The sequence below is a fragment of the Sceloporus occidentalis genome, unplaced genomic scaffold (assembly GCF_023333645.1).
Source record: "Sceloporus occidentalis isolate IW3139 unplaced genomic scaffold, rSceOcc1.0.p SCAF_35, whole genome shotgun sequence".
NCBI classification, from domain to species: domain Eukaryota; kingdom Metazoa; phylum Chordata; class Lepidosauria; order Squamata; family Phrynosomatidae; genus Sceloporus; species Sceloporus occidentalis.
In genome coordinates this window covers 1,061,699-1,087,412 of record NW_028317015.1, presented here as the reverse complement: position 1 = coordinate 1,087,412, position 25,714 = coordinate 1,061,699, and the positions used below count along the sequence as shown (strand labels likewise).

General features: G+C 44.9%; 1 protein-coding gene across 2 annotated transcripts in view; it reads right to left on the bottom strand.

Annotated features, from left to right (window-relative positions):
- Positions 1-215: 215 nt before the first annotated feature.
- LOC149297950 (arginine-glutamic acid dipeptide repeats protein-like) overlaps positions 216-25,714 on the bottom strand; it is a 76,566-nt gene continuing 51,067 nt past the window's right edge. The window contains exons 9-21 of one of the 2 annotated variants that reach the window (XM_089487926.1): positions 23,865-23,963; positions 21,632-21,712; positions 14,120-14,282; positions 13,247-13,339; positions 12,709-12,914; positions 10,434-10,595; positions 10,192-10,305; positions 7,259-8,625; positions 6,819-7,041; positions 5,945-6,662; positions 1,102-1,248; positions 587-755; positions 216-249 (exon numbers count right to left, since the gene is read on the bottom strand). In XM_089487926.1, the coding sequence (XP_089344052.1) occupies positions 216-249; positions 587-755; positions 1,102-1,248; positions 5,945-6,662; positions 6,819-7,041; positions 7,259-8,625; positions 10,192-10,305; positions 10,434-10,595; positions 12,709-12,914; positions 13,247-13,339; positions 14,120-14,282; positions 21,632-21,712; positions 23,865-23,963 (3,576 nt within the window). The remainder of the gene's footprint in view (positions 250-586; positions 756-1,101; positions 1,249-5,944; positions 6,663-6,818; positions 7,042-7,258; positions 8,626-10,191; positions 10,306-10,433; positions 10,596-12,708; positions 12,915-13,246; positions 13,340-14,119; positions 14,283-21,631; positions 21,713-23,864; positions 23,964-25,714) is intronic. The other variant, XM_089487927.1, reaches the window with a different exon arrangement.

The window sequence follows — 25,714 nt, the reverse complement described above, 5'->3', positions numbered from 1 at the left end:
GCTCCAAGTGTCCGATAAGTTCTCCCACATCGTCCTCCAAACCTGCTCCCTCCCAAGGCTGTGGGAAGAAGGTGGCATGCAGGGGCCGGCTTGGAGGAGTCTCCTTTACAGATGAAGGGCAGTAAGTGACAAGTCTTACAAAGAGAAAGTATGTTGCAGCTTCTGGGAGGTCTGTTTGGAGCCCGGCTCTCCCATGGAAAATCCACACTTCCCATTTACAGCTGCTTGTCTCCTTCTTTCTTCAGCCGGCTGGAAAAAAAGTAGATAATGAAAAGCGTTACTATGGGAAATCCTTCAGCTTGATAGACCAGATGCCCTAAAACTAGTACATAATATTACCGCATTAACTGGCAACGGCTCAGCTCATCACTGTATAAAGGCCAGAAGTAGCCTGCACAATGTTTTATTCCTTGTTTTTTATATTATAATAAAAATAAATGATTACTGGCCAGTTTAAAAGATACTGTGTGTTCCAGTGTCATTGAAAAGAGGTCTGCATGATACCAGCAACAAGACAAGACAATGATAAACCTTGAAACACCTTCTTTCAACATGCTGCCAATGTACTTTACACACGCGTGCCCACCTGTAGTAATCTTCTTGGCTGGGTAAGTGCCCTCCGTGCATGTGAGGGTGACCGTGTAACCACTGCTGCTCCATCGCCAACCGCTGCAGTTCAGCGGACTGTGCATGCATCGCCTGAAGCTGATGGGCAGCAGACATCGGAGGCGGCAAATCCCGGGGGTAATGGGCACCTGGAAGAAACACCAGCATGTTAATATAAGGACAGGAAAAACTGCCCAAATGGCACGGCTGTCCCATAAAGAACAAGCAGCGTCTGAAGTATACATCAAAAGTTATTCACAAAGCTTTGACTTATCCCTACATGCCGCTGCCCTCTGCATTTTTTTTTTTTGCATACCCTCCCCCCAGCTATTCTTTATTTAAAAGTGTGTGCTTGGTTCGTATTTCCCGGGTGGATGATGTAGCCACATCTGTAATTTGCCATCCTGACAGCCAGCGCCACCTGGTGTACGTCGCAAACACAGCACAAGCTATCTACTGAAATGATGCCTTATAGAATACATATAGCGTACTCACCAAACATGGGGTGTCGCAGCATTTCATGTTCATGCGGCGGCTGTCCCAATAGGGGGTTTGGGATGGCTCCGGGGGGATACGGGAAACGTGCCAGGTGAGGCCCTGCACCCAACGGGTCCACCAGCGGATGCATCGGGCCGCCTGCCCCTGAAGGAAAAAGAGAAGAAAAAAAGACAAGACACGAGTTCAGTTCAGAACACGATTAGAAACACGAACCAGAACGAGCTGGGAACCCACAACATGAAGTCCCAGAGAGACGGGGATTTGGAGACGGGATTTGCGAGCTACGGAAAGGATCTGCCCTCACTAACCGGTTATAAGCAGCAAACGTTCCGTGAACATGCAAAGAATTCTGGATACAACCATGAGAATACAAACCTTGGCTTAACATGTTCATGCCCCCAATGATGAAAATGAGAAATTTAGCCAATATGATATTAAAAAATGAATGGCACCACCTTGTCTTAGTGAATGCCGATACCACTGGGAACCCCCTCCTCCCAAACAGAGACCACCTGATTCCAAAACCCATAAAATATGAGGATATTACCATATGGCGCTGTTCCACCTACATGCCAAGCACTGAAAAATCCTAATTCTGAAACCTTTCTAGAATGATTTAATCACGTGATGACCTCGATACTTCGGCCTTCCGGGGACAGAATACCAAAACAGGGCAAGTATTTGTATGTGTTTTTAAACACTGCTGGATGCCTGTGATATGAAGCCCGACCATAGAAAGCATCGGTTTTGAGAACAAAACTAAATAAAAAAAACTTAGTAACGAGTAAGAAGACGCACATAGAACGGGCCGAGTTCGAGGCTCGCGTGCAGCTGGAGACTTCCTGCAATTTACACCAAACGAGAACAGGATCAGCGAGTCTGCCGGACACAGGGAACTAAACTCACAACGATTGCTCCCCGATTGCCACAAACATGCAGAACAGACATTAAATGCAAAGAGGAAGGCGTCTATTCACTAAAGCGGGACTCTGTAAGAGGTGAATCTCACCACATTAACTATACATGATCCGGGGCTCTCCCACCCCTCCATGCAGGAGTCTGTTTTCATTATGCGGAGTGACGATGATGAGCTAAAGCAGCAACTCTTGCAAACTCCTAGTTTAGTGAATAATTCCCAAAGGCTGAAGGTGATCGCTCACTTAGTGATAAAAAAATTATCTGCAAATATGCACACTTCACTTGCCAAGAATTAGTCCGATTTTCTCCTTTGTGCCGTTCATATGCACTTTCCAGAGCAGCATCTTTACTATCGTAATTAAAGCAGAGCTGGAAGTGTGTGTTTCACGGGTAGCGTGATCAGTCCGGTGCCCGGATCACCAATACTGCGGTTACGGGAAAATTAATCTCTAATATAGGAAAATGTAGAAATATATATATTTTTTTACATACAAATAGCACAAAAAAAGAGATCAGGCTTTGAAGGTTAAAAAACACAAAATCTGTCTTTGCAGCGTATCACACCCAGAGAGCACACAAGTGCAGCAAGTCACAGAGCGAGGGCCGCAGACACCATCCCTCCATCCATCAGCACCACACGCAGCGGCAACACGTCAAACCCATCAACATGATAAAAAGCCAGGCAACGGAATGAGTTTATTCTGCGCTACGTGTCGGGTCACGTGTAACTTTCATTCCTGCAAAGTTAGTTTTAATTCCAGCTCCTGCATTTTGATGCAAGCCCAGTGGGAATCTGATGGATTTAACCCGAACCTGCATGCCGAGAGCGCGCGGAATGTTAAAATGGGATAAAACAGAAATACGAAGCATGGGACGCACACAGACTGCAGAAAGATACACATAGGGCAAGAACACCGATACACATACACTCGGTAGGGCAAGAACACCGATACACATACACTCGGTAGGGCAAGAACACCGATACACATACACTCGGTAGGGCAAGAACACCGATACACATACACTCGGTAGGGCAAGAACACCGATACACATACACTCGGTAGGGCAAGAACACCGATACACATACACTCGGTAGGGCAAGAACACCGATACACATACACTCGGTAGGGCAAGAACACCGATACACATACACTCGGTAGGGCAAGAACACCGATACACATACACTCGGTAGGGCAAGAACACCGATACACATACACTCGGTAGGGCAAGAACACCGATACACATACACTCGGTAGGGTAAGAACACCGATACACACATACACTCGGTAGGGTAAGAACACAGACACACACATACACTCGGTAGGGCAAGAACACAGACACACACATACACTCGGTAGGGCAAGAACACCGATACACACATACACTCGGTAGGGCAACAACATGAACTGCTCAACGGACTGCCATCTACAGCTTTTCTCATAATAAAAAAAGCTGCCGAAAATTGCATTTTGATAGAATTAGATATCATTCCACTTCGAAACCTTAAAATTTGGAAAGGAATTAAATCAATGCATTACTTAAGGAAGATATAACCAAGCTAAGCTTTGAGAGCAAGAGTGGCACGATCCGCTAGAACTTTTTGCAGCTCCGAATCGTACAACAGAGAAAAAAAGTTCCGCAATTTACTGTGAGTAAAGAAGACATCGGACATGAAGCAGGGAAGTGCGCTCGTCAGTTTAGGATCTCACACGTTGGTTTGATGTTGGTTGAAACACCATACGGGTTGTCTGTTCAATGCACATTCTGGGAGGCAGCAGCCGGGACATTCATCGCATATACTCCATAGGGGCAATTAACTGGCTATAGTTACTGCTTCACGGTATGTAGTGAAGATGCCAACACTTGCAAACAAAATGAACCCACAGATGCCAGAGAATCACTCATCATGCTGCCGGGTCCCAATGCCACTCACACAGTTACAATATAATGCAAGGCGTATAGAGACAGGTAGTAGCGGCTGAAACAGTCTATCGTCACACCTCTATGTAGCAAAGGCTTGGGATGAATGGCACATTCATTACCATACACAGCCAAAATATATTAAAGGCTTGATACAATGTCCAAATCATTACATTGTATTATATCCATGCCCCCCCCCCAACTCCTGCTGTCCCAAGCAAGCAGACTTACATCAATAAAGCGTTACCCCTAATTAGCTAGGGCAGATCCAAAGAATTAAAAGCCCCAAAGCTCTGGTAACTCCAGTCTTGATTTGAAGACCTGATCTGAAACTATTGATTTGTCTTGCACAGCAGTTTAGTTTCGTTGGACTGGATACGCTCAATGATCATTTCTCCAATTGCTCGAAAGAATGAAATAGCGGAACTGCTAGCCCTACGTTCAGCGGCTCTACGGCTTGCAAAGGAAGAGCCTGGACTGGAATTACCGGAGCCCTTTCCTCAGATCCCTACATCGATCGGTGCATTCAAATCCAAAAGCTATAAATCACATAGCACCTGGACAGCTAAGCATAAGGATTTTTGGTACTCTTTTTTTTTTTTTTTTCTGTTCAGCATTCACTTCTCTTTAGTGTAGCGCTCGCTTTTCTCCATGGAGAATTATCCCGGTCTCCCAAGTCCTTGTCCTCCCCAATTTTTAATACACAGCATTTATTTACCAGGAAAGTGGACTGGAACACATGTCCCGTTTTCAGCCACGCCTGGCCAAGATTTAGAGTTACAGCAGCAGTCTATTGAAAACACATAACATCGTAAGATGCCTCTGCCTTTACAAGTCACATAGATGCATCAACACACATGGCTTCAACATGGTAGAAGAACAAAGCCAAGCTGGTTTGACCGGAGAAGGCATTAAATGCTCCCTAAACCTAGCTCATCAGTGTTAACCTTTTTGTATGGAATGCCCTAAACGTGGTATCGTATATATTTCATAAAGAAGTGATTCCGGGCCGTATTTACTTAAATAAGTGTATTGGGAAACTACAACTCAGGATTCTCATCTAGCCTCTCTCTGTACAGAATACGCTGGCATGAAATATAATTGGAGAATGATTTTGCCTTTTTATACTTAGAGGTTGTAACTAAAGCAGATCAGTAAACCCCTGACGTGGATACCCCCTGGACTTTCATTGGCTATGTTGCTCTTGACGGCATGTGTAAATTCCATATGTCAGATTATGGGACAGTATGCAAATATTCTGATCAGTGGCTTTCTTTTCCTAAAGCTGCAGTGCCACACGCAGACAATTATTGGGGTATGGTGAAGGAAATAATATGTAAGCCCTTTAATCACTTAAATGCTAGGGTCATAACGTAAGCCACATCTCCGGGAACAATCAATGCAGAACATCAAATGCAAAACAAATGCCACTGAAGGCCACATTCACTACACAGTGGGTAACATGGCTAGCTATGGAGGTTAGTGTGAATACCACAATGATGCACAGGACCCCCCCTCATCGTGTTACGCAGTGCTTCCCCACCACCACGACATCTATATTGGTTAACAAGTGTAGGAATAAATTAGATTTCTGGAATACCCTCGAAAAGTCTGATCCTTTTGAGTCTCCAGGATTAACTGAAATGCATATGTACAAACCCAGCATTACTGGATTTTAGAAAACCCTCATCAGAAGGAGAGGCAGGTTCTCCCCCAGAATTCTTTTTAGAATGAACCACAAACGGTCATTTGTATCGCATAGTGACTGGGTGTTATAGTAACAAGAACACAATGCTTGCATAGGCTAAACTGGACACAAACAATGATAGTCAAGAAGAGATTTTGTTTCCCATTAGAATCCCAGTAGAGTGTGTTTCTGTTTTAATAATAAAAAACCACAGAGAATGGGGTGAATAAATATTCTTGCAGTATCACATAGTTAGGGAGGCTGGGGTTAAACACGGACATTCTATAGTTTTGCTTTATCTCCTACCCCACTCACCTTGATGTAATGGGTCCTGCTGATGGAGATGGAGGTGTGAATGTATGTGAGAGTGTTGGTGATGATGAGGCGTGACGTTGAACATCTGGAGCCTGGCCAAAGGATCATTAGCAAGCGATGCCATGCGCTCTGCGTGTATCCGTTCAGCTGCCAGTCTTTCGGGGTAACTCATTTCTGGCCGTAATTGCGGTCCTGCCAGAGCTATTCTTTCCCTCTCAAGATGGTTCAAGCCAGGGTGGAAAGAAGCGAAGTGGTGTGGTCCTGCCGTTTGAGGAATGGTGAGTGCACCATGCCTTGCAAAATGTTCCATGGGGTTAGTGGCAGGATGGAGCTGATCCATCTCAGGGGGTTTCACCTCAAAGCCAGGTTTCATCCTCTCCCGTAGCTCCCGCTCACGGATTTCACGTTCCCGCATTTCCCTCTCCCGTAACTCTCTTTCCCTCATGTTTGGGTCCATGTTATATAAACCTGGCATGTGGTAAGCCAAAAGTTGGTCATTCGGGTTAAGAGGGACGAAGAATGGATGGTTACGGTTGGTGGGGGACATGACGTGTGGTCGAGCATATTCACTTAGGGTGCGAAGGGCCGGTGTGTCGGGACCAATGTATGGTGGGACAGCAGCTATGGTGGTTGGTGGCTCAAAAGAAGGTCGGTTATGAACTGGACCACCGAACTGAGAATCTCCAAGGCGGCCATCATGTGAGGAGCATGCCTTCTGCTTAGGAAAAGAACAAAAATACAAATCACTAATTTTACTTTTGGTAAATAGAAAACAAAGAACACTGCATCACGGCATTCCAATGTATATACAAAAAATACAGACGCTACAGAAACCAACAGCTGTGTATATAAAATGGAGAAACAAAAAACATACCGCTGCTCTTTCAGCTTCTCTCTCCCTTTCTCGTTCTCTTTCCTTCTCTTTTTCTTTCTCCTTTTCTCGTTCTCTTTCCTCTCTGACTTTCTGCTCTGCTTCACGCTTTGCTTTTTCTGCTGCTTCCTCTCTTTTCTTAGCCAACTTTGAGCCACCCAAGGGGATGAAGTAGAGGTCTGTTCTTGCACAAGAGTTGTAGCCCCGATCTAGATGTTTGTAAAATCTGCATTCAAATCAAAGCAACGCGACATAGAATTAACCTGGGTGAAGTAAAACAAACTACACAAGAAAACAGTGACTCTAGTCACAAGTTTAAATATAATGAAAAACAATCCCACAAATTTCTAATACTACTAAAGACTGATGACATGGACTGCAAACTAAAATTACTACAATATTGTCAGACAGCTAACCACCCCTTGCACGAAACCATCAAATACCTTGCAGACTGGCTGGCGTGACTGGGTGCATCAACCACAGTTGGTTCGGGAGAAGGACTTCGAGGTGGAAGTGGAGGACTTTCAGGCTCTTCGATTTCATCAGGTGCCTCTTCTTTTATCTGTATAGGTGGCAGGGGAGGCGGATTGGGAGATGGGGACACTACAGGAATGCAAACCCCTGTAGGAGCTGTAGACGTTGTGACAGTAGGAGGAGGCTGGAGACTTGGGGAAACTGCAGGCAACGAGGATGGAGTAGGAGCACGAGCACAAGTTGGTGGAGTAATCGATGGTGGACCACCAGGTGTAAATGAGTGTTGTGGAAAAGGAGGCTGAGGAGGTATGGGATGAAGCCCAGTTTGTGAGTGTCCAGGTGTCTGGGGAAGGCTTTGGCTTTGAGTCAGCACTGGCAGCTGTGCTGCAGTCACCTGAAGTTGCTGGCTCTGTGGCATAAGCTGCAGGGGTGGAGGGTGAGCAGAAGGAGGGTGGTGAGTAGGCAGAGAACTGAGAGGCTTAAGAGCAGGTGGTGGTGGTAAGTTGGTATTCATTGAGAATGGAGACGGTCCTTGTAAATGAGGAGGATGTTTGTGGGATGGGGTAGGAGTCTGAGGAATAGGGGTGGTGGGGGGTGGTTTGATGTGAGGCATGGCTAAGGGTGCTGGAGGCAAAGACTGCTCACGCGGTGGTTGAGAGGGTGTTTGTATGGCAGGCTGAGAGGTTGGTGGTCCCTGAGTATTATGAGGGAAAGCATGAGATGGAGGTTGAGGCAACGGAGAGACCCGAGAAGGACAGGACTGAGGTGGAGAAGAACCAGGATATTGCAGAATGGGCTGTGCTGGCATGCTGTGGGGCAGGGAGGTTACTGGCCCTTGGTGTGGTGACTGGGGGTGAATCTGGGCAGGAGTTGGTGGTTGTGGTTCTCCTTGTGACCCAGCAAGAGGTTGTATGGCTGGATGTGGAGATGGAAGCCTCTGAGGATGCAAGACTGGAGTCTGAACAAGTGAAAGTGACGGAGGCTGAGATGTAGGAAGGGATGGAGATGGTGATATTTGAGCAGGTGCTACACTATGAGCCGGAGGGAGAACTTGTGGGAGAGGTCCAGGAGACACAGGGGGAGGCACCATTGTTGGTGCTCCATTTTGTGGCTGTAGCAGCTGTTGCTGGGCCGAGGAATCAGAATCACTTTCGTTGTCTTGTGGACTAGGAATGCTAGGAGAGGTGCTGCGGTTATCTTGATCAATGTCTTTTGGATCGCTGCTGCCCTCATCATTGACGCTACGGCTATCTGAGCTCTCCCCTTCACCCTCCCCATCTCCTTCTCCCTCCCCCTCTCCTTCTCCTTCTGATGGAGAGTTTGGTCTACTGATCTCCTGTTGGGGACAGAAAAAATAAGCATTCTTAGTAATCAGGCACACACCTGCTCCAAAATGTGACACAAAAGGACGAAAAATCCTACATATCAAATTTGCATGGATCAGCTTCGGTTGCATAAAAATAGTAAAGCGGGCTTAAAGGAACAGTAAAATTACCTCACAAGTACTTACCGTATTGGCTCGGATATAGGCCGCCCCCGTATATATGCCGCACCCTAAAAGTTTGGTGCTTTTTTAAAGAAAAAGTTTTTTTCTTTAAAAAAGCACCAAAAAAACATGCTACCACTCTGTCCCCCCCCCCCGAGATATGCTACCACTGTCCTCCCCCCCCGAGATATGCTGCCCCTGTCCCCCCCCAAGATATGCTGCCACTGTCCGTCCCCCCGAGATATGCTGCCACTGTCCGTCCCCCGAGATATGCTGCCACTGTCCTCCCTCCCCGAGATATGCTGCCACTGTCCTCCCCCCCCCCGAGATATGCTGCCACTGTCCCCCCCCCCCCGAGATATGCTGCCACTGTCCTCCCCCCACCGAGATATGCTGCCACTGTCCCCCCCCCCCCCGAGATATGCTACCACTGTCCTCCCTGGCCGAGATATGCTGCCACTGTCCTCCGTCCCCTTCCCCCTCCCCCCGAGATATGCTGCCACTGTCCTTCTGCCCCCCCGAGATATGCTGCCACTGTCCTTCTGCCCCCCCGAGATATGCTGCCACTGTCCTCCTCTGCCCTCCCCCCGACTTACCGGAGCAGACTCCCGGGGCCGGCGGAGGACATCTACGCAATACGCGTATACAACTTCCGGAAGTTGCATACGCGTATTGCGTAGATGTCCCCCGCCGGCCCCGCAAGACACCCGGGAGTCTGCTCCGGTAAGTGCCCCCGGCAGAGGTAAAACGCATCGTGCGGACGGTCCGCACGATACGCTTAGACAACCTCCCATGCCGGACACCCCCCCCCGTGGAAAGTGCTGGCAGGGGAGGCTGTCTGACCGTATCGGGGAGTAGGATGCAGGTCCCCTGCACCGCTGCGGGAGATCTGTATCCTAACCCCGCTGCCTGCCTGGCGACCGGGACTGCATGTCCCGGGCGTCGGGCGCTAGACCCCGAATATAGGCCGCACCCCCACTTTAAAGACTTAAAGTGGGGGAAAAAAGTGCGGCCTATATCCGAGCCAATACGGTAATTAAAAAGGGGTCTCTCAGCTATGACATACAATTAAGTGCACGTGATGGCTGGAGTGTCCCTTTAAAACTAGCAACACATTAACAGTGCACCAAAACAAACTGGTGGGTTGCTAGTGAGAATGATCCAGAGGCGACAGGTCAATAAAAGAGTTCATAATGAACACGAGGCAGACTATGCTTAAAGCTTGAGAGAAGTGCCACACGGCATGCAAACGTATGGCTTTCCACAGCTAGTTGGGACCCCAAAGTGCTTATACGGTACATACAACATGCAACATTCTTATAGGGGTTTAGTGAGCTTTTAAAACTAGACAGAAGGTAAGAATTGTGACAAAAAGGTCCACATCGATCTTCTGTATCAACCAAGAGCATGACTTACTTGTGTTTTGGATTTTTTAACACTGGCCTGGTCTGCCTCTTCTGTATCAGAGGCTGGCTTTTCTCTTTGTCGTTTGGCACTCTTCAGAGGGGATGACGTTTCTTCTTTAATCTTCTAGATTGAAGGAAACACGGTAACCATACAAATTCACATATTTATCATATCACGAAGGAGTCTAGGGGAAAAGTGCCAACCAAGGTCTCATTCTTTGGATTATGTAACCAATCAACTACAATACTTGCCTTTGAAGGTTTCTTTAATGACTCCGCTTTGCTATCATTACTGGATGTGCTGGCAGCACTTGGAGAATTGCGACCACTGGAACGTATGTCTTCATTTATAGGGGAAACCCTGCCGTCAGGGCTGGCAGTCTGCTTTTTACGCCCGCTGCGTAGTGTGGACATCTGTTTGGCAAAAATAAACCCAATTACATTCTAAAAACCAAACAATGGAGGTAAATGTTACAATCTTGCCAGGTCTACAGACTTGCACATTGTTTACAGAAGCACATCTTGTTAGGACAGTGCTACATGGAAACAGAGAGAAGTGCCTGCAGAGCGCTTACTCTACATAACATCCTAATGCAAAGAGATGGGCCCTTCCAAAAAGCCACCTTTCTAGGGAAGCTCAACAAATCAATCCCCAACGTGACAGGAACAAAAGGGGACCCAGGTACGAGCTGTGACAACTAGGGCTGCAACAACGAATCGATAAAATCGATAATAATCGATTATGAAAATCGTTGTCAACGATTTTCATAATCGATTAGTTGAATCGATTTTTATCGATTTATAAAATTATGTTTTTCAGAGCAAACGCTCTGAAAAACTCCCGTCCTTCTATAATCCGATCTCAAACAGAGATCGGATTATAACTGTAGAATCCAGACCCCCCGCAAAGCTGCAGGAGACCTGGATCCTCTCTGCCACCCGGTGAGGGTCTGTGCAAAACGCGCAGACATCCTCCGCTTCTCCCCTTCCGCTTCTCCCCTCCACTTCCGCCGGGGCTTCTATTACTGAACCGGGCGTCATGTGACCTTCCGGTGCGGCTTCCATCATGGAAGCCCCAACGGAAGCGGAGGGGAGAAGCGGCTGTCTGCGCGCATCACATCACAGACCCCTACCGGCTGCCGGAGAGGATCCAGGTCCCGCTGCAGCGCCTGCAGGGGATTTGGATTTAAGTGGGCGATGTGCGCAACCTCGCTACTTCATCTCGCTGCCACTTCCACCTGCCCCACCAGGGGTTAATATATCAACAGAAGAAAAACAGGACAAGTAAGCAGCACTGGGTAAGTATTATCTTTATTTTTATGCTCATTTGCCCTGTGTTTCTTCTGTTGATATATTAACCCCTGGTGGGGCAGGTAGAATTTTTGCGGGATCTATTAATTATGTGCATTTGGGGTTTTTTTTTTATGTCTAATATTTGATTTATTGTCCATATATTTATATATATTTATATTGTATTGTGTATTTTTTTTGTCTATATTTAATAAATATAAATATAAAAAACAATTTTAGTGATGTCAGTTTTTCTTATATCGGGGGGGCATAAGACATATCAGGGGGCACAGTGGCATAAAGGGGCTATAAGGCATATCAGGGGGGACAGTGGCATAAAGGGGCTATAAGGTGTATCAGGGGGGACAGTGGCATAAAGGGGCTATAAGGCATATCAGGGGGGACAGTGGCATAAAGGGGCTATAAGGCATATCAGGGGGGACAGTGGCATAAAGGGGCTATAAGGTGTATCAGGGGGGACAGTGGCATGAAGGCGCTATAAGGTGTATCAGGGGGGACAGTGGCATGAAGGCACTATAAGGCATATCAGGGGGCACAGTGGCATCTCAGTGGCATATAGGGGTAAAAGGCATATCGGGGCATGGTGGCATATCAAGGGTAAAGGTATATAGGGGGCTATAAGGCATATCAGGGGGCACAGTGGCATATCAGTGGCATATAGGGGGCTATAAGGCATATCAGGAGGGGTATAATGCATATCAGGGGACAGAGTGGCATATAGGAGGTATCCCCTTATACCTCCTATATGCCACTCTGTCCCCTGATATGCCTTATACCCCTCCTGATATGCATTTCTGGGACAGAGAGGCAAGCTGGGGGTGAGATGTGCATAACTGGGCAAAAATAGTTTACATGAATATTTACTAGTAAAGCTTTTTTTGGTATTTTTTGAGTTCTTGTTAAAATATAGCTTTAATTATGTCAGTAAAATAAGAAGGCGAATCGTGAAATGCCATTGTAAATTATACGTTTTTATTTAAAATAAACGAAAAATTTGCATATTGTTTTTTTTACCCGATTAATCGAAAAAATAATCGGCCAACTAATCGATTATGAAAATAATCGTTAGTTGCAGCCCTAGTGACAACCTTCAGTTGCTGCTCTTTTGTGCCTATCTGTGATATAATTATTTATATATATCTATATCTATATCTATATATCTAGCTACAGCCTTGTGGCCATACTGTAACGTACAAGCATCGGAAAAGACTGGCACGCTTACCGAGCCTCTGCTCCTCCGGGTCCTCATACTATGCTTTCCATTGAGCCCATCCTCTTCCTCCTTGACAGGTTTGAACATGAATGGTGGGGGGTCCACAGGCTTCTCAATGGGTGGCAACTCTCCGTATTTCTTGAAATGAATCCTACAGTCTGTGCACAGGAGAATGTTTTCTCGGCCGCCGTGGTGCCAGTCCTTAGAAGCTGTTGGAAAGTGGAAAATGGCTTCTTATACACTACTCATAGGTTTCTAGCACAGAAAAGGTTAACGTATTAGTAGCCGAGTTAATAGATAGGGATAGCTTTTCTTAAAGGCCTAGTTTGTGCGTTTTGTATAATCTGTAGCACAACCACAGGTGTCCTCTTTGTGTCACAGCCCATTTAAGATAACTTATCTGCAGTTAATACCTACGGGTTGCATTTAACTAAAACAAACAAAAAAAATGTGTGAAAACTGGGGAGGCCAGCAGGAACCGCGGTGTAAAGCATTTTACCAGTCAACCCCTGCATCTGCTGAAAGAGAAGGAGTTACTTACTGGTCGTGAAGCAGTGGCGGCAGGCATAACCTTTCAGCTCCTGCTCGCTGTCCTCGCTGTCAATATCATCTTCACTTGCCGAACTTAAATCCACTGAAAGTGAAAGGAGGACACTGAGAATAAGTAAGATATAGCGTATACTATTATAGTGCACTCAGGAAGCTTTACTCTTACTCTTTTGAGTTTACTCAACCAGGATTGGTCTTTTTTCAATAATTGATATAACGAAATTACCCCAGAAAGGGCATTTCTTCTACAATTCAGAGAGGAGAGAACGCAAGCCTCCCGCTAGAAGAGCTGAGCTGGCCCTGTATAATGTCGTGGGTGACGAGACTGAAGAAATCTTACTGAATTATACAGGGCTAACACCAAAATTGAACAGAAAAAAAGTTTTCCCCCCGCCACCTTACCTGAACTGGAGATCTCTCACTCGCAGACTTCTGCAGGGTCCCTGCTGCTTCTGTGCGTGCGAACAACTTCTCTTTGGCCGCCCCCAAGAAGAAGGAACGGAGCAGAGTCATGTGACGTGCATTCACATGACTCCACTGGGTTCCTGCTTCTCCTGGCCGGTACAAGAGACGTTGCTCACACACCGTGCGACCAACGCACAGGTAAGCAGCCTGGCGCCTAGGCAAATGCTGATGGGGCCAAATAATAGCTGGAGATGTACGTCCACCAGAAGTAGGAGTACATGCCAGGTACCACCCAATATCCCCTTAGATACAGCGACTTTCTGTGAGCTCACGGAGCTCGCACAGGTTAATACCATGCTTAGATCCCCATTCCTGTTAAATTAAAAAAAGCCCAAACTAAAGAGGACCGTGTGTGTACCAGAAACGGCAGGGTAACAGTTTAATAAAGAGGGGTACTCACAGAATTCACTAGATGGAGGTCGGGAGGGAGTGTTCACCGGGGTTGTTGCAGTGCGCGTTTTGATCCTGCGGAAGACAGCCTGCCTTCGGTGTCGGCGGTGGGCACGGGAGCTGGCGGCTTCAGGGGTTTTCTTCCAGTAGTAATAGAAAGTGATGAGTTCACCCTGCAAACAAATAATTTCAAACACAAATACATTTACTTTATAGGACACCAAAATCTTCTGCAGATCTGTGCAACTGCTAAGATATACTGAAATAAAAGAGGAGATCATCCCTTTCCATAGGAGCTTACAATCTAAACAGCAACAGCAAGGCTTTACAAGATATTGCATTAACCGTTTATCTGCGGCCAACTTTCTGCATTACATTCATACTTACTGGTACCAATTTAAATAGTTTCAGCTGTAGTTTAGAAACTAAATCTGGGCAAATTTGCAAAACAGGTGTTTAGTCAGTCATGAAGTCTATTTAAATCGCCCTAGTTTACTCTTCCAGAAACACTAATAAACGCTAGTTAATGGATGCAGCCATTGTTTCTCTGTGTGAATCCCCGTCCCATAAACTTGGCAGACGCACCAGAGATTATTGATGTGGTTAATTCCCCCGCTCCCAACTAAATGCAACGGCTTCTATATACAAAAACTACAATACATCAGGAATGGATCACACAGCAAAGAGAAAAGAGTCCCTCTGCAGCTACAGAATGGTGCAAGACAGTTCACAATGGTGGCTACACAATCAAGTGCGTGGCGTGAAAGGGTTTCTCCAAGTCTTTTGAAAGAAAACAAAGATGAAACGAAAGAAATCCATGTCTGAATTGCATTTAGATCCTGTAACAAAAACTTTAGAGCCTAACACTGCAGCGTCCCATGTTAGCGTTATGACGGACTGTCCTTTTTAACATGCCCCAGTGCCAAGCGGAACAGAAGAAACAGTGGCCATTACCCAAGATACAGTCAGAACAACAGTCTCTGAAGCAGGGGGCGGAAGGCTGTATCTGAGAAAACAGATTTACATGAAGATTACTACTTTGCATCATCAAGATTAAGAGCAGAATATTTAGGGCCTATGGTGGGGTCAGCCGGGTTCCTGAACACACTAAGGGGTACTGGTCACCATCATAGGTAAGCTGGGTCACTTAGAAATCCATGCCCCCATGCAGTGGGTCCCTGGTCTGTGGCACCGCGGTAACTCATTCACCGCAGAATTATGTGAACAGCGGCCCCAAACATACCCCACGGAGCTCAACAGCACAAATGCACAACCTCGAGAGCACCACTAATAGCTTTCTGCAAATATAGAAAAACTTTTATGGTCACATAAGAAACGCGCACTTGTGTACAATTCCACCGCAGGATCACATTGTAGATTTAAAACGTTATAAGGCAGATCAGGAAAATACAAACCAGCATCACAACTATAAGAATGGAATGAATGGCAGCCAGAGGGGTAGGCAGATGCCCTGGGCTTCGGTTTTGTCCAACACTCTGACAAACGAGCTTTCCGCTTTACCTGCAGTCGTGCCCAGCCTGCGTTTTCTTCGCACCAGGCTCTGAACACCGAGGAGGGCCGTGGACGGACACAGAAGGAGGAGCAAACGCACAACGAGCTGTAGGGCGCTTATCACAATATCACACCTTCAGCACATAGTTCATACCTCCCTTTGTGTAGTACCAGGCTTCACACAGCAAAGCAAACAAGGGAGAGGAGAGCTAGCGCTCAGGCATTAACTGTGTGAGCGCCAGATGTGAGGTTCACCACCTTACTGGTTACACAGTTACCAGGGGAGGGTATCAAAAGTGAATCTGGTACACAGCTTGCAAAGTGGTCTTATTGCCATAGTACCCAACAGAATAGTCCCCTCCGGTGCTGCATTTCACTGGTTGCTATGGTGTTTAAGGGATGTCAGGGATATTAGACTGTTCCTTTAAGTGAACCATTCATACTTTAGAAACACTTTCATACACGGCCACATTTTTCATAATTTTCAGGACAATCCAACCACTTTTACAATTAAATGGATTACATGTAAAAATCCACTACTGAGCAAAACAGCGGCGATTTAATACAGTCCAGAATTACATCATATACAAATAGCCCCAATTAGAGAGGGGAAATGTCAAATGTAATAAGGTTAATACAAGAAAGCTAATTAAAGATCAAATTTAATCTATAGAAGTAAATTCCCCAACTAAGACATATGTTGTTTAGAACGCCTGTTCCAGCAATTACAGTTATCTGCAATCCTCAAAACACTCTGCCCAAGCGCCGTCTGCCCAAGCGGAGGGACTCAGTTCCCCGTTGCCCTTTGCAGGAAAAAGCTGAATGTGCAGCGCGTCTGTCTGCTCTACCTGCCTTACCCCAGCATAAGAGCGGCCAAATCACAGAACCTGTCAGAGCCAGATTACTGCCCGCAGCCCCAGACGCCCCTATTTATCAGCCTCCGTCCCCCAGCTTATCAAAGCAGGACGAGCAAGGCCCGCAGAAAGCCATGAAGCCAAAAGATAAGCAGGTGTTGGGGCTGCTGACCTGGATGGGAGAGGGGAAAAAAGAAGCTTCTTCTGAAACCTAATCCTCTTCCAGAGAACAGCAACCCAACATTATGTTTCTAATCCGTAACTCAGGTTCCCTAACTCTGTTAATATTTAACTCTTCGCAAACATATAAAACGGTATTACTTTTTGAGCTTGTGGAAGTATTAAGATCTTTGGTCCACTAACCCTTATGGTATTCTTGCCATTATCAAATTACACTTAAAAATGATTTATATAAAATACTTATTAAAAGAAACATACTGATAAAGATTAAAAGGATCGGATCTTCTAAAATCACGTTTTCTTTGGTCATCTTATAGTAAATTAACATATTGGGACAGTATTTTTAAAAACGAATTGTTCTTGTTTCACGCAAAGATACAGAGAACTGCTGTGTGGTTTTGCTGCCATTGATAAACCCAGGCACAAGGTCGCCATAGCAACAAGATATCACTTCTTGGCGCCTAAGATTTGGCAGGGGAGCCCCGTGCACCAGAACTGCTGTAACTCGCTTTGCCTTGGGCCACACATACCCCATTCCCTCCGTTCCAGCACACCGAGTATAAGCTCAGGTACAGAGTAATGTGCTGGTGCTCAGAGACAAGCCGTGCGGGGGAACCGCGGGGGAACGCTGTCCTGAGCCAACAAAGACGTTAAAAAACAAAAAGTGTGTGTAGGAATGTTACTATGAAAATATCTTAATGTGTGTTAGTATGGGAATATGTTACCGAGTGTGTGTGCATGTGTATTATACCGTGTATCAGTATGTTAATGTGTGTTGGTATGGGAATATGTTACCGAGTGTGTGTGCGCGTGTGTATTTTACCATGTATTAGTATGTTAATGGGTGTTAGTATGGGAATATGTCACTGAGTGTGTGTGCGTGTGTATTTTACCGTGTATTAGTATGTTAACGTGTTAGTATGGGAATATGTCACTGAGTGTGTGTGCGTGTGTATTTTACCGTGTATTAGTATGTTAACGTGTGTTAGTATGGGAATATGTCACTGAGTGTGTGTGCGTGTGTATTTTACCGTGTATTAGTATGTTAACGTGTGTTAGTATGGGAATATGGTACTGAGTGTGTGCACGTGTATATTTTAATATATATCAGTATGTTAATGGGGTAATTAGTATCCGTGAAAGAAACAGAAAAATAACCCGGCCCTTTCATTTTTTGGCTGGCTTCTAAATTCCAAATTTATTGATATAATATGTTATATTGTGAATTCTATGCTAGTTTTGGGTCAGGAAAGCGGGGAAATGCCCCAACGCTCTTATGGGCAGTTTACACATCAACGTGATTTGTGAATATCAGCCCACAGCCTGTGTCAGAAGAGAAGGGGGGGGGGGGCAAAATCTTTTTGTTAAAATACTATGAGGCTTAGCAAAACTGAAAATGTGCTATAAGTGTTTGTGTTCCACTGGGCACTTTTTGAGAGGACGATTTAAAAAAAAAATGTAGGGCTAAAAAAAAATAAAAAAATAAAATAAAAAAATTCCCAGTTTTCATTATCAGCCATCATTTTTTTTTCCTGCGGCGTTCATTTTTCCTGAGCTATAGTTACGGGAACGTCGTGCACAATAGCACCGGCCTATGGAGCTGGTTAAGAGAGGATTGGGAGGGAGCGGTGAATAATGCGCGAGATTTCTTACAGCAGCGTCAGGGCACAACATATGCTACAAGGTTGTGTGGAAAACAATTCTATCAGCTCAGCCGTCATGTCTGGAAAATAACAAAGCCTGAAGGGATGATTGCTATTAAAGCTGCAGCCAGCCGTGGATGATCCAGGAGGCCCGGCAGCTGCCGGCACACGAAGGCACGGATGTCTAGTTACTCCATTTAATACCGTACAGCCCTCTTATGCATTCTCCTTGCGCACTTGCTCTATTACTACATGGCAGCATTGGGGACTCTGAAGACAAAATGCAGGCAGTGGGTACATGGCTCCTCTGCCCCAGAAGGGGTATGAGAAATTATTAACAGTTCCTCTCCTGGGGTTGGCAACAAGGAAGGCTTTTCTTATTTATAACCTGTTTATGAATCAGCAGGTGATGCATTCCACCGAAGGTTCCTGTGACCCATGGGCTTAATCTGCCAATAAAGTCCAGAGATATTCAGAGATCTGAATCACAATGCAACGCATATCCACAGGATGCCCGTATATTTATATATACACATCCATATACGTGACCTCCAACAAAATATATACACATATACATAATACAGATACATGGTGTACATAGCAGTGCAGAGCATCACCCGATTAATCAATCCTAACTCTGCAGTGAAAGGGTTAAGGTTGCCTTGGAATGATTTCTTTCTTCCCTGGCATTTGAAGTGTCAAACGCCCAAGCACTTTGTGATAAACAGCACAAGCGCAAATAAATTGCTTGTTGCAAGGACATCGTGAAAATTATTGGAATAAACTAATTGTGCTCATCCAGTAAAGGATAGAGATTTGACGCATATAAGGGTGCATGGTGCGTCTCGGTCAGCTGATAAGAAGCTCTGAAACGTGGGCTGTGTTTTGCTGATCTGGAGGCACAAAGCAAATGATTCCAAGTCGGTGAAACCCGGGGCCCCGTACACGAGAGCCAAAGCGGGATTTAATGAAGGAAAAGGATTGTCGATCACAGTCTCGGCTTTGTGTGCAGAACTGAAGGAAATCTGCTCCCCAGTAAATCTAAGCTACGTACAAAGTGTTCTCTAACAATGTATTAAAGGAAGCCACTAACTCAGTCAATACTGCTGTGAAACTGCCTACCTCGCAAGCAAATGTATTATGAACCCCTCTGAGTGCCGGGATCAGGAAACATTTTCCCCCATGGGAGGCCAGGACAACATTTACAATTTTGCCATAGTGACAACCTTGGAAATTTATATATATATATATATATATATATATATATATATATATATATATATAACACACACACACTATATTTCTAGGCAAGTCAAGCTATCCATAAATGTCTAGTTCAGGGCGAACCGTGCATCGCGTAAGATGACAGTGGTAAAAATACAAGGCTCATTCAGTTTACGCTAATTCATTTTCAGCCATACGAAATGCTGGGGAGACGGTCTTTGTGAAGAACCCTGTCCGATCTTCACTGTTATTATTATATTTATTTATAACCTGTTTGAATGTGGCTGCAGCTCCAGCCTTCAAAGAGACGATCCTGTAATCTGGCTTGGGGCTCTTAATCAGCCAGCACAGCCCTGTCTGCCCAGACGGCACCCGCACTACAGGGGGGTTAACACAGGTGGGGGAAACCCATTGTATCCCTTAATCCCCTCACCTGATACATCCCCTGTATACTGATGGGATTTGTGATGGGATGTGGCCGATGGGATTTGTGATGGGATGTGGCTGATGGGATTGGGGGTTGGGTTCAGTGCACAGTGAATGGAGATTGTATATAAATTCTGTGTGTTTGTAATAAAGAGAGTTCTGTTTTAACCTCAAAGTATGAAGTCCTGTCTCATGATTGAGGGAAGTGCTGGTCTGTGACTGCTTTCTTCGGACAGCCACAGCGCGTCCGCTTACTGGGAGAGGGAAGGAGCTGACGGGCGGATGTGTCCAGTCTGGGGCACTGGACGATCCGTCACAGTCGTAACACAAGTAAAGACAAACGGACATGTAAGATGATGTAAGTCTCTGTATCCAGCACTGAAAGCCCCAAATCTATGTCCATCAAAAGCATTCTCAGGGGATTTTATTAAATTCGTCCTGCGTTTCCCATAGTCTTGCCGTCACATGCTTCTTGCACCCAGGAGCCGCTCATAGGCATCCTCTGCATACTTGGGAGTTTCCCGGCAGGCTACCTGGTGCTCTCCCCTCTTCTGAGGGAGTGGCTTTGCAGGGGGCGTGGCAAATGCAGCAGTGTGACTGGTGAGGCTAGCAGATGGGCTAGGAATGGGAGGGGTGGGGGTGTGGCTTAAAACAGCTCTTCTGCACCGGGGAAAGAGCAGAGTGACCTGGAGATGGCAGCGTAACTAAAAACAGGTAAGTGACATTTAAACAAGACGACTTTGCGGGAGAAAAACAACCTGCCTGTACCCTTCTGATCTAGCCACAAGGCACATTCATACAAGGCTATAAGAATAATGCTAAGCTCACACAACAAAATCAAACAGCACAAGGAAAGCAAACCATATGAAGATACCAGCACCAGTGTTCCTTCACACAGTTGCCTTAACAGACACAACTTGCCACATTAGTGCGTCACCGGTAAATAAAAGGAACGGATGACTTGATCTAGGCCAGAACTTAACGACCCCTGCATTCCCCCACCCCAACCTGCTCTCAATATGACCTTCCAAAATGAATACCACCGTTTAACCTCTATAAAATCCTACACAGTTACAAACCCAGCAGGTGCCCTTCTCATAATCACTTCAGACCAAGATTAAAGAAAATACTTGCCTTGCCATTTACTTTCCAAGTGTCGTTGCCAGTTTAAAGTTATTGGAAACATGCAGAGGTCAGAAAGATGGTATCAGATGTAGTCTGGCTAAAGCATGCAACAAAGTTACACAATATTCTAACAACACTTCTCTATGGCACTGTCCTGTCCGTGTCTGCGAGCAGAGTTATCACCCTTTATCAGAACACCACCTGCAGCTTGTCACTTTCCTTTGTATTAAATGTTACTGATATTTGGATTGGAGTAGAGGACTATTATGTCTCAAAAAGCAAAAGAAGGCAAATTTGCATAATAATGTTCTTTTTCCTCAACACATGGTTACAAAGGCTGCCAGACCCATTGGCTTCATCAGCTTTCGCCAAAAGGGAACACTAACTTAAAAAGGGGGAGGAATAATCATGGTCATCCTAAAAAGAAATTAAGATGACTACACACAAGGTGGGCTTCTGTTAAATAGATTTATTTAGTGCTTTAAGCTATACAATGTACCTCTTGGGAATATACAATTATTTGAGAGAGAATACAACAAAACCAATCTAATTTCTCACCGTCTCTTTGCTTGGAAGGAGTTCTTTCCTAATCCTGAAGAAGTTCTTGCCGTATTGTCGCAGGCCTTTGATGAACCTTTTCTGTAAAGATGAATAAATAAAAAGTAATAAAGTAGGCATATAGCAATATCCTAGAAAATCCCACACCCTGTCCTCTCCAACAGACCGGTACAGAACGCTCAATGCATTCTCCTTATCCAAAACCACGTTTTAGGACCCACAAATGACATAAGAATTCATGGCAAGCTTTCAAACGGAATAAAAGCACATATCAGAGATTTACAGGAACTGTAACCGAACAGAACTGACCGTGTTTCCCAAAGTTTTACCAATATTCAATATTTTTGGGCCAATCCGACTCTTAATGAACAGACCCCATCTGGTGAATTCCTACGGACTGCGTGGAGCTCCGTGACGGCATTGCAGCAGATAAATACCAGAACACAGATGTAGCACATGCTCCATGTGCAGGAACAATGTTCTTAAAGTACACTTACCCCTAATAGTTTATTACTCCACAATTAACATTTTCATTTAATGAGAGGCTACCATGTAAGTCGAGCACTGCATCTGACATAATTACAATATGTAAAATGCAGCCGTTTTTTGACACTAAAAAACAATACCAAGGAATCTAAAGCGTTCCACCCTCCCTGGTTAACAAGTTTTTATTTGCTGCCCCCCCCCCCCACCCTGACACATGATCGGGTAAAAAGCTCTTTTACCCGCACCAGTCACTCTCTAGCCTGATCATAAACCTATACTACCGATGGCATTAAACACAGTACAGGCAATTAAGCCACTTAACAGAGTCGCATAATCACAAAAACGCTCAACGCTAATCTGACCCCCGCGCTGACTGCCGTCACACTTCACTTGTTCAGCCCCGCGACAGCCAAACAAGAATTCATACGCGTGATGTTTCTATGCAAGTTACTTGCCAATTATTCCAACAGCTCTTAAAGCCTTTTACCAGCTGGCATCGCACCTATTTGGGGAGCATAGCACAAGGTCAGCCGGAAGGCAACACCAATCTGATGCTTAAAACAGACTTATTAATATTATTTACTTGGATCAGTGTTTGTTTTACTGTCCCACCAACCGTGCAGAATTACACAGATTATACAATAATACTGATACAATCATGCAAATTCTCCCCATCACCAATACCAATTTATTAAACAAATATGTCTATATATCTATATCTATAAATCGTAGATGTACAGTGGACACCTTCATGGTTGTTTGGCATACTCAGCATTACGTTTAACCCATACACTATAAACAGACGGCTTTGGTTTAGTCATATTTATTACCACATTATCTTAGTTATCACCTATCGCTCAGTTGTGTTTAAGGTCTGAATATTTTGAGGGGAGAAGGTGAATGTAAATAATCAGCTACATTTATCACAAGCAGCGCAGGGTCAAAGTTCTAAATGTGAAGCAAACGCTGGAAAATGTCTACAATTCGAACTTGACTCTAGACTAGCTCTTTGAAATGTAGCCCAACATATTTTTAAATACATTCATTTATTAAAGCAAATAAATGTATTCTTTCAGCCACCCTTTCAGTGCACTTAGGCGAGGTCACCCCTGTGCTTTATTTAGGAGGTGCCCCCTGTGCCATGGCACACCCTGAACCCAATCACGGTAGTTGTAGAGAATATGACTAATTGATTGTGTAAACTATCTATTTTAACGGAGCAATGGGCAAGACTTCTAGTGTATCTAAGAGACTATTTATTTAGAAATCCCAGCAGTCAACATTCAACCTATCCCTTTAACATATAAAGCTGCCATCCAAGACCATAAAAAAGGATCATGTTTTATACACCGAAGCACCATCTTATTTTTAATACACGTCTATCCTCGGCCCTGTGAGAGATTTATGCTGCCAGGTGTGCGAGGACATCCTCATAAACAGGAAGCAGCTGCTACCAAACATAATGCGAAGATAAAGCACAACGAAGGACCTCTCGGTACCGAAATCTGTCCGACGCCATCAGTCCAGAGGCGATTTCTTTTTAAATTGTGGTTTTTTTTACCAATAGTAAGACTTTGTCGTGCAGCCGGCACGTACACACTACTACCCCGAACTTCATCTCCTGCGAGAGGTGGAATCTTACAGAAGGATGAAAGTTTCCAGTAGATCAGTGTAAGGTTCATAAGGACAGTAAATTAAAAGTCCTCTGCCAATAACCACGTGTTTTAAACGTCCGAGTAACTCTTACCACTTCGTCCTCTGTCCAGCACTTCTCGATGAGTTTGGGTACTGGCTTCTTGACCAATCGCTGCAAGGCCTTCCCTGCATCATAGTTGCTTTCATGTAGCTTAAAGAAACAAACACAAAACAAATTATATTCTGCGTATGTTCCACCATATGCTTTTATGTATTATAATCCACATTAAAACAAAGAAAACCTATATCTTCCATAGTAAACCAACGATGTACACAGCCCTTCAATGTATAGGTATAAGGCAAAGTATTCAACAAGCAGGCCTTTTTGCCAGTCACGTACTGGTTTGCACAGCTCACAGGCAGCATCGTATAACCAGTATCAAAGTTACAAGAATAAACTTATGTTTGTAGTGATTCTATTGTCCTTAAGATTCCAAGAAAGGTGGAGGCCCTTTTTTTCACAAAAAGGAAAGGGGTCAAGCTCTGTTCTAGGGATGCAAGTTTCATTACAATAGGCAGCCACATAATTGCAGTAGCACAGGATCAGAAGGAAACCACAACAAAGCCGTCTGTGTACCCAGAGCCCTCGCTCCAGAACCCCTCTCCCCTGCTGTCTGCGGTGAAGTTGCCGGAGTTCGCAGAGTTACTCTGACATCCCCTTTGCCTCCCCCTGTTATCCGCATAGCTGAGGTCCAACAGCCAAAAACAGAGCAGGGAACATGCCTTCTCCATCTCTGGAGTCAAATGACAGCTCACGCAAGGAAAGCAAACACTCCCGTCAGTCAGCGAGCAGGCGAACTGCACGCAACACACTGATTAACCGCTCACACTTTACATGGCGAGCACAGCTTGGAAGACCCCGAGCTCAATGCACTTCTATACAGAAGGGTGATGGGCCGCGCATCTCATAGGAAGAATATGTTGTAAATATGTTGTTCTATTGCTAGAAATGATCACAGCTGCCCTTTTAAACTGGACACATGGTCCCCTTGGTGTAAAGAAAATGGATATAGCTGTATTAGCCCAACACAAAGTAGACGCTGGGCTAAATAACAATTGTCAGATGCCAAAGAAAAGAACTCTAATGTCCTGAAAGCTTATAGCTTTACATTCTTTTCTAGGGCGGCCCAGTAAGAGGCATCACCATTCATAAAATCAAAAACATATTTTGCTGCAACAATTACACTGCCCCACACCAGACTGTCCCACGGCTGTGCACATTTTCATTGTGTTGCCAACAGAAGCAGCTTCCAGTAAGCCGGGGAGGTCAATTAACCATCAATTAATAAAAATTCCACAGAAGACGTCTTCCTTTAAGAAGAAAGATCTGATGCGCTCCATCTCTTTAAGACATTCTCACGCACGAGGTGTTAAAAGACAAAACACACACACACACACACACACACACACACACACACAGCTTTCCTCCTGGCCATAAGAGCCTCTTCTGAATCAATAAAACGCACCAAGTAGAATCGGAGATTCTCATATAGACTTGAAAGTAATATATTTATCGATCAGTGTTTTGCGCTTCACCTCAGATCATTCTCAAGAGATCAATGAGGATCCAGATTCAGAGTATTGTGCGCTGGCAGGAGGAGGAGGCACGATAGACAGGATTACTACCAAGATGCGGAAATGAAGGTTCAAAACCCACATTTTTCTATAATGACCTGGGACCACAAAGGAATCTGCATACGCGATTGAGATATGAAATGCTTTATTTACACTAAAGTGTTTTTCTTAAGCTATCACGTCCAGTTTTTTTTTTGACATACATCTGTTAAATGCCATAAGATCCACAAAGATGAAATAGCCTAAAATGAACATTGGTTTGGTAGCTGGAAGATAAAATCCTACAGAAAGGTGCTTCAGATGTGTATTCCATCACAAAAATCTCAG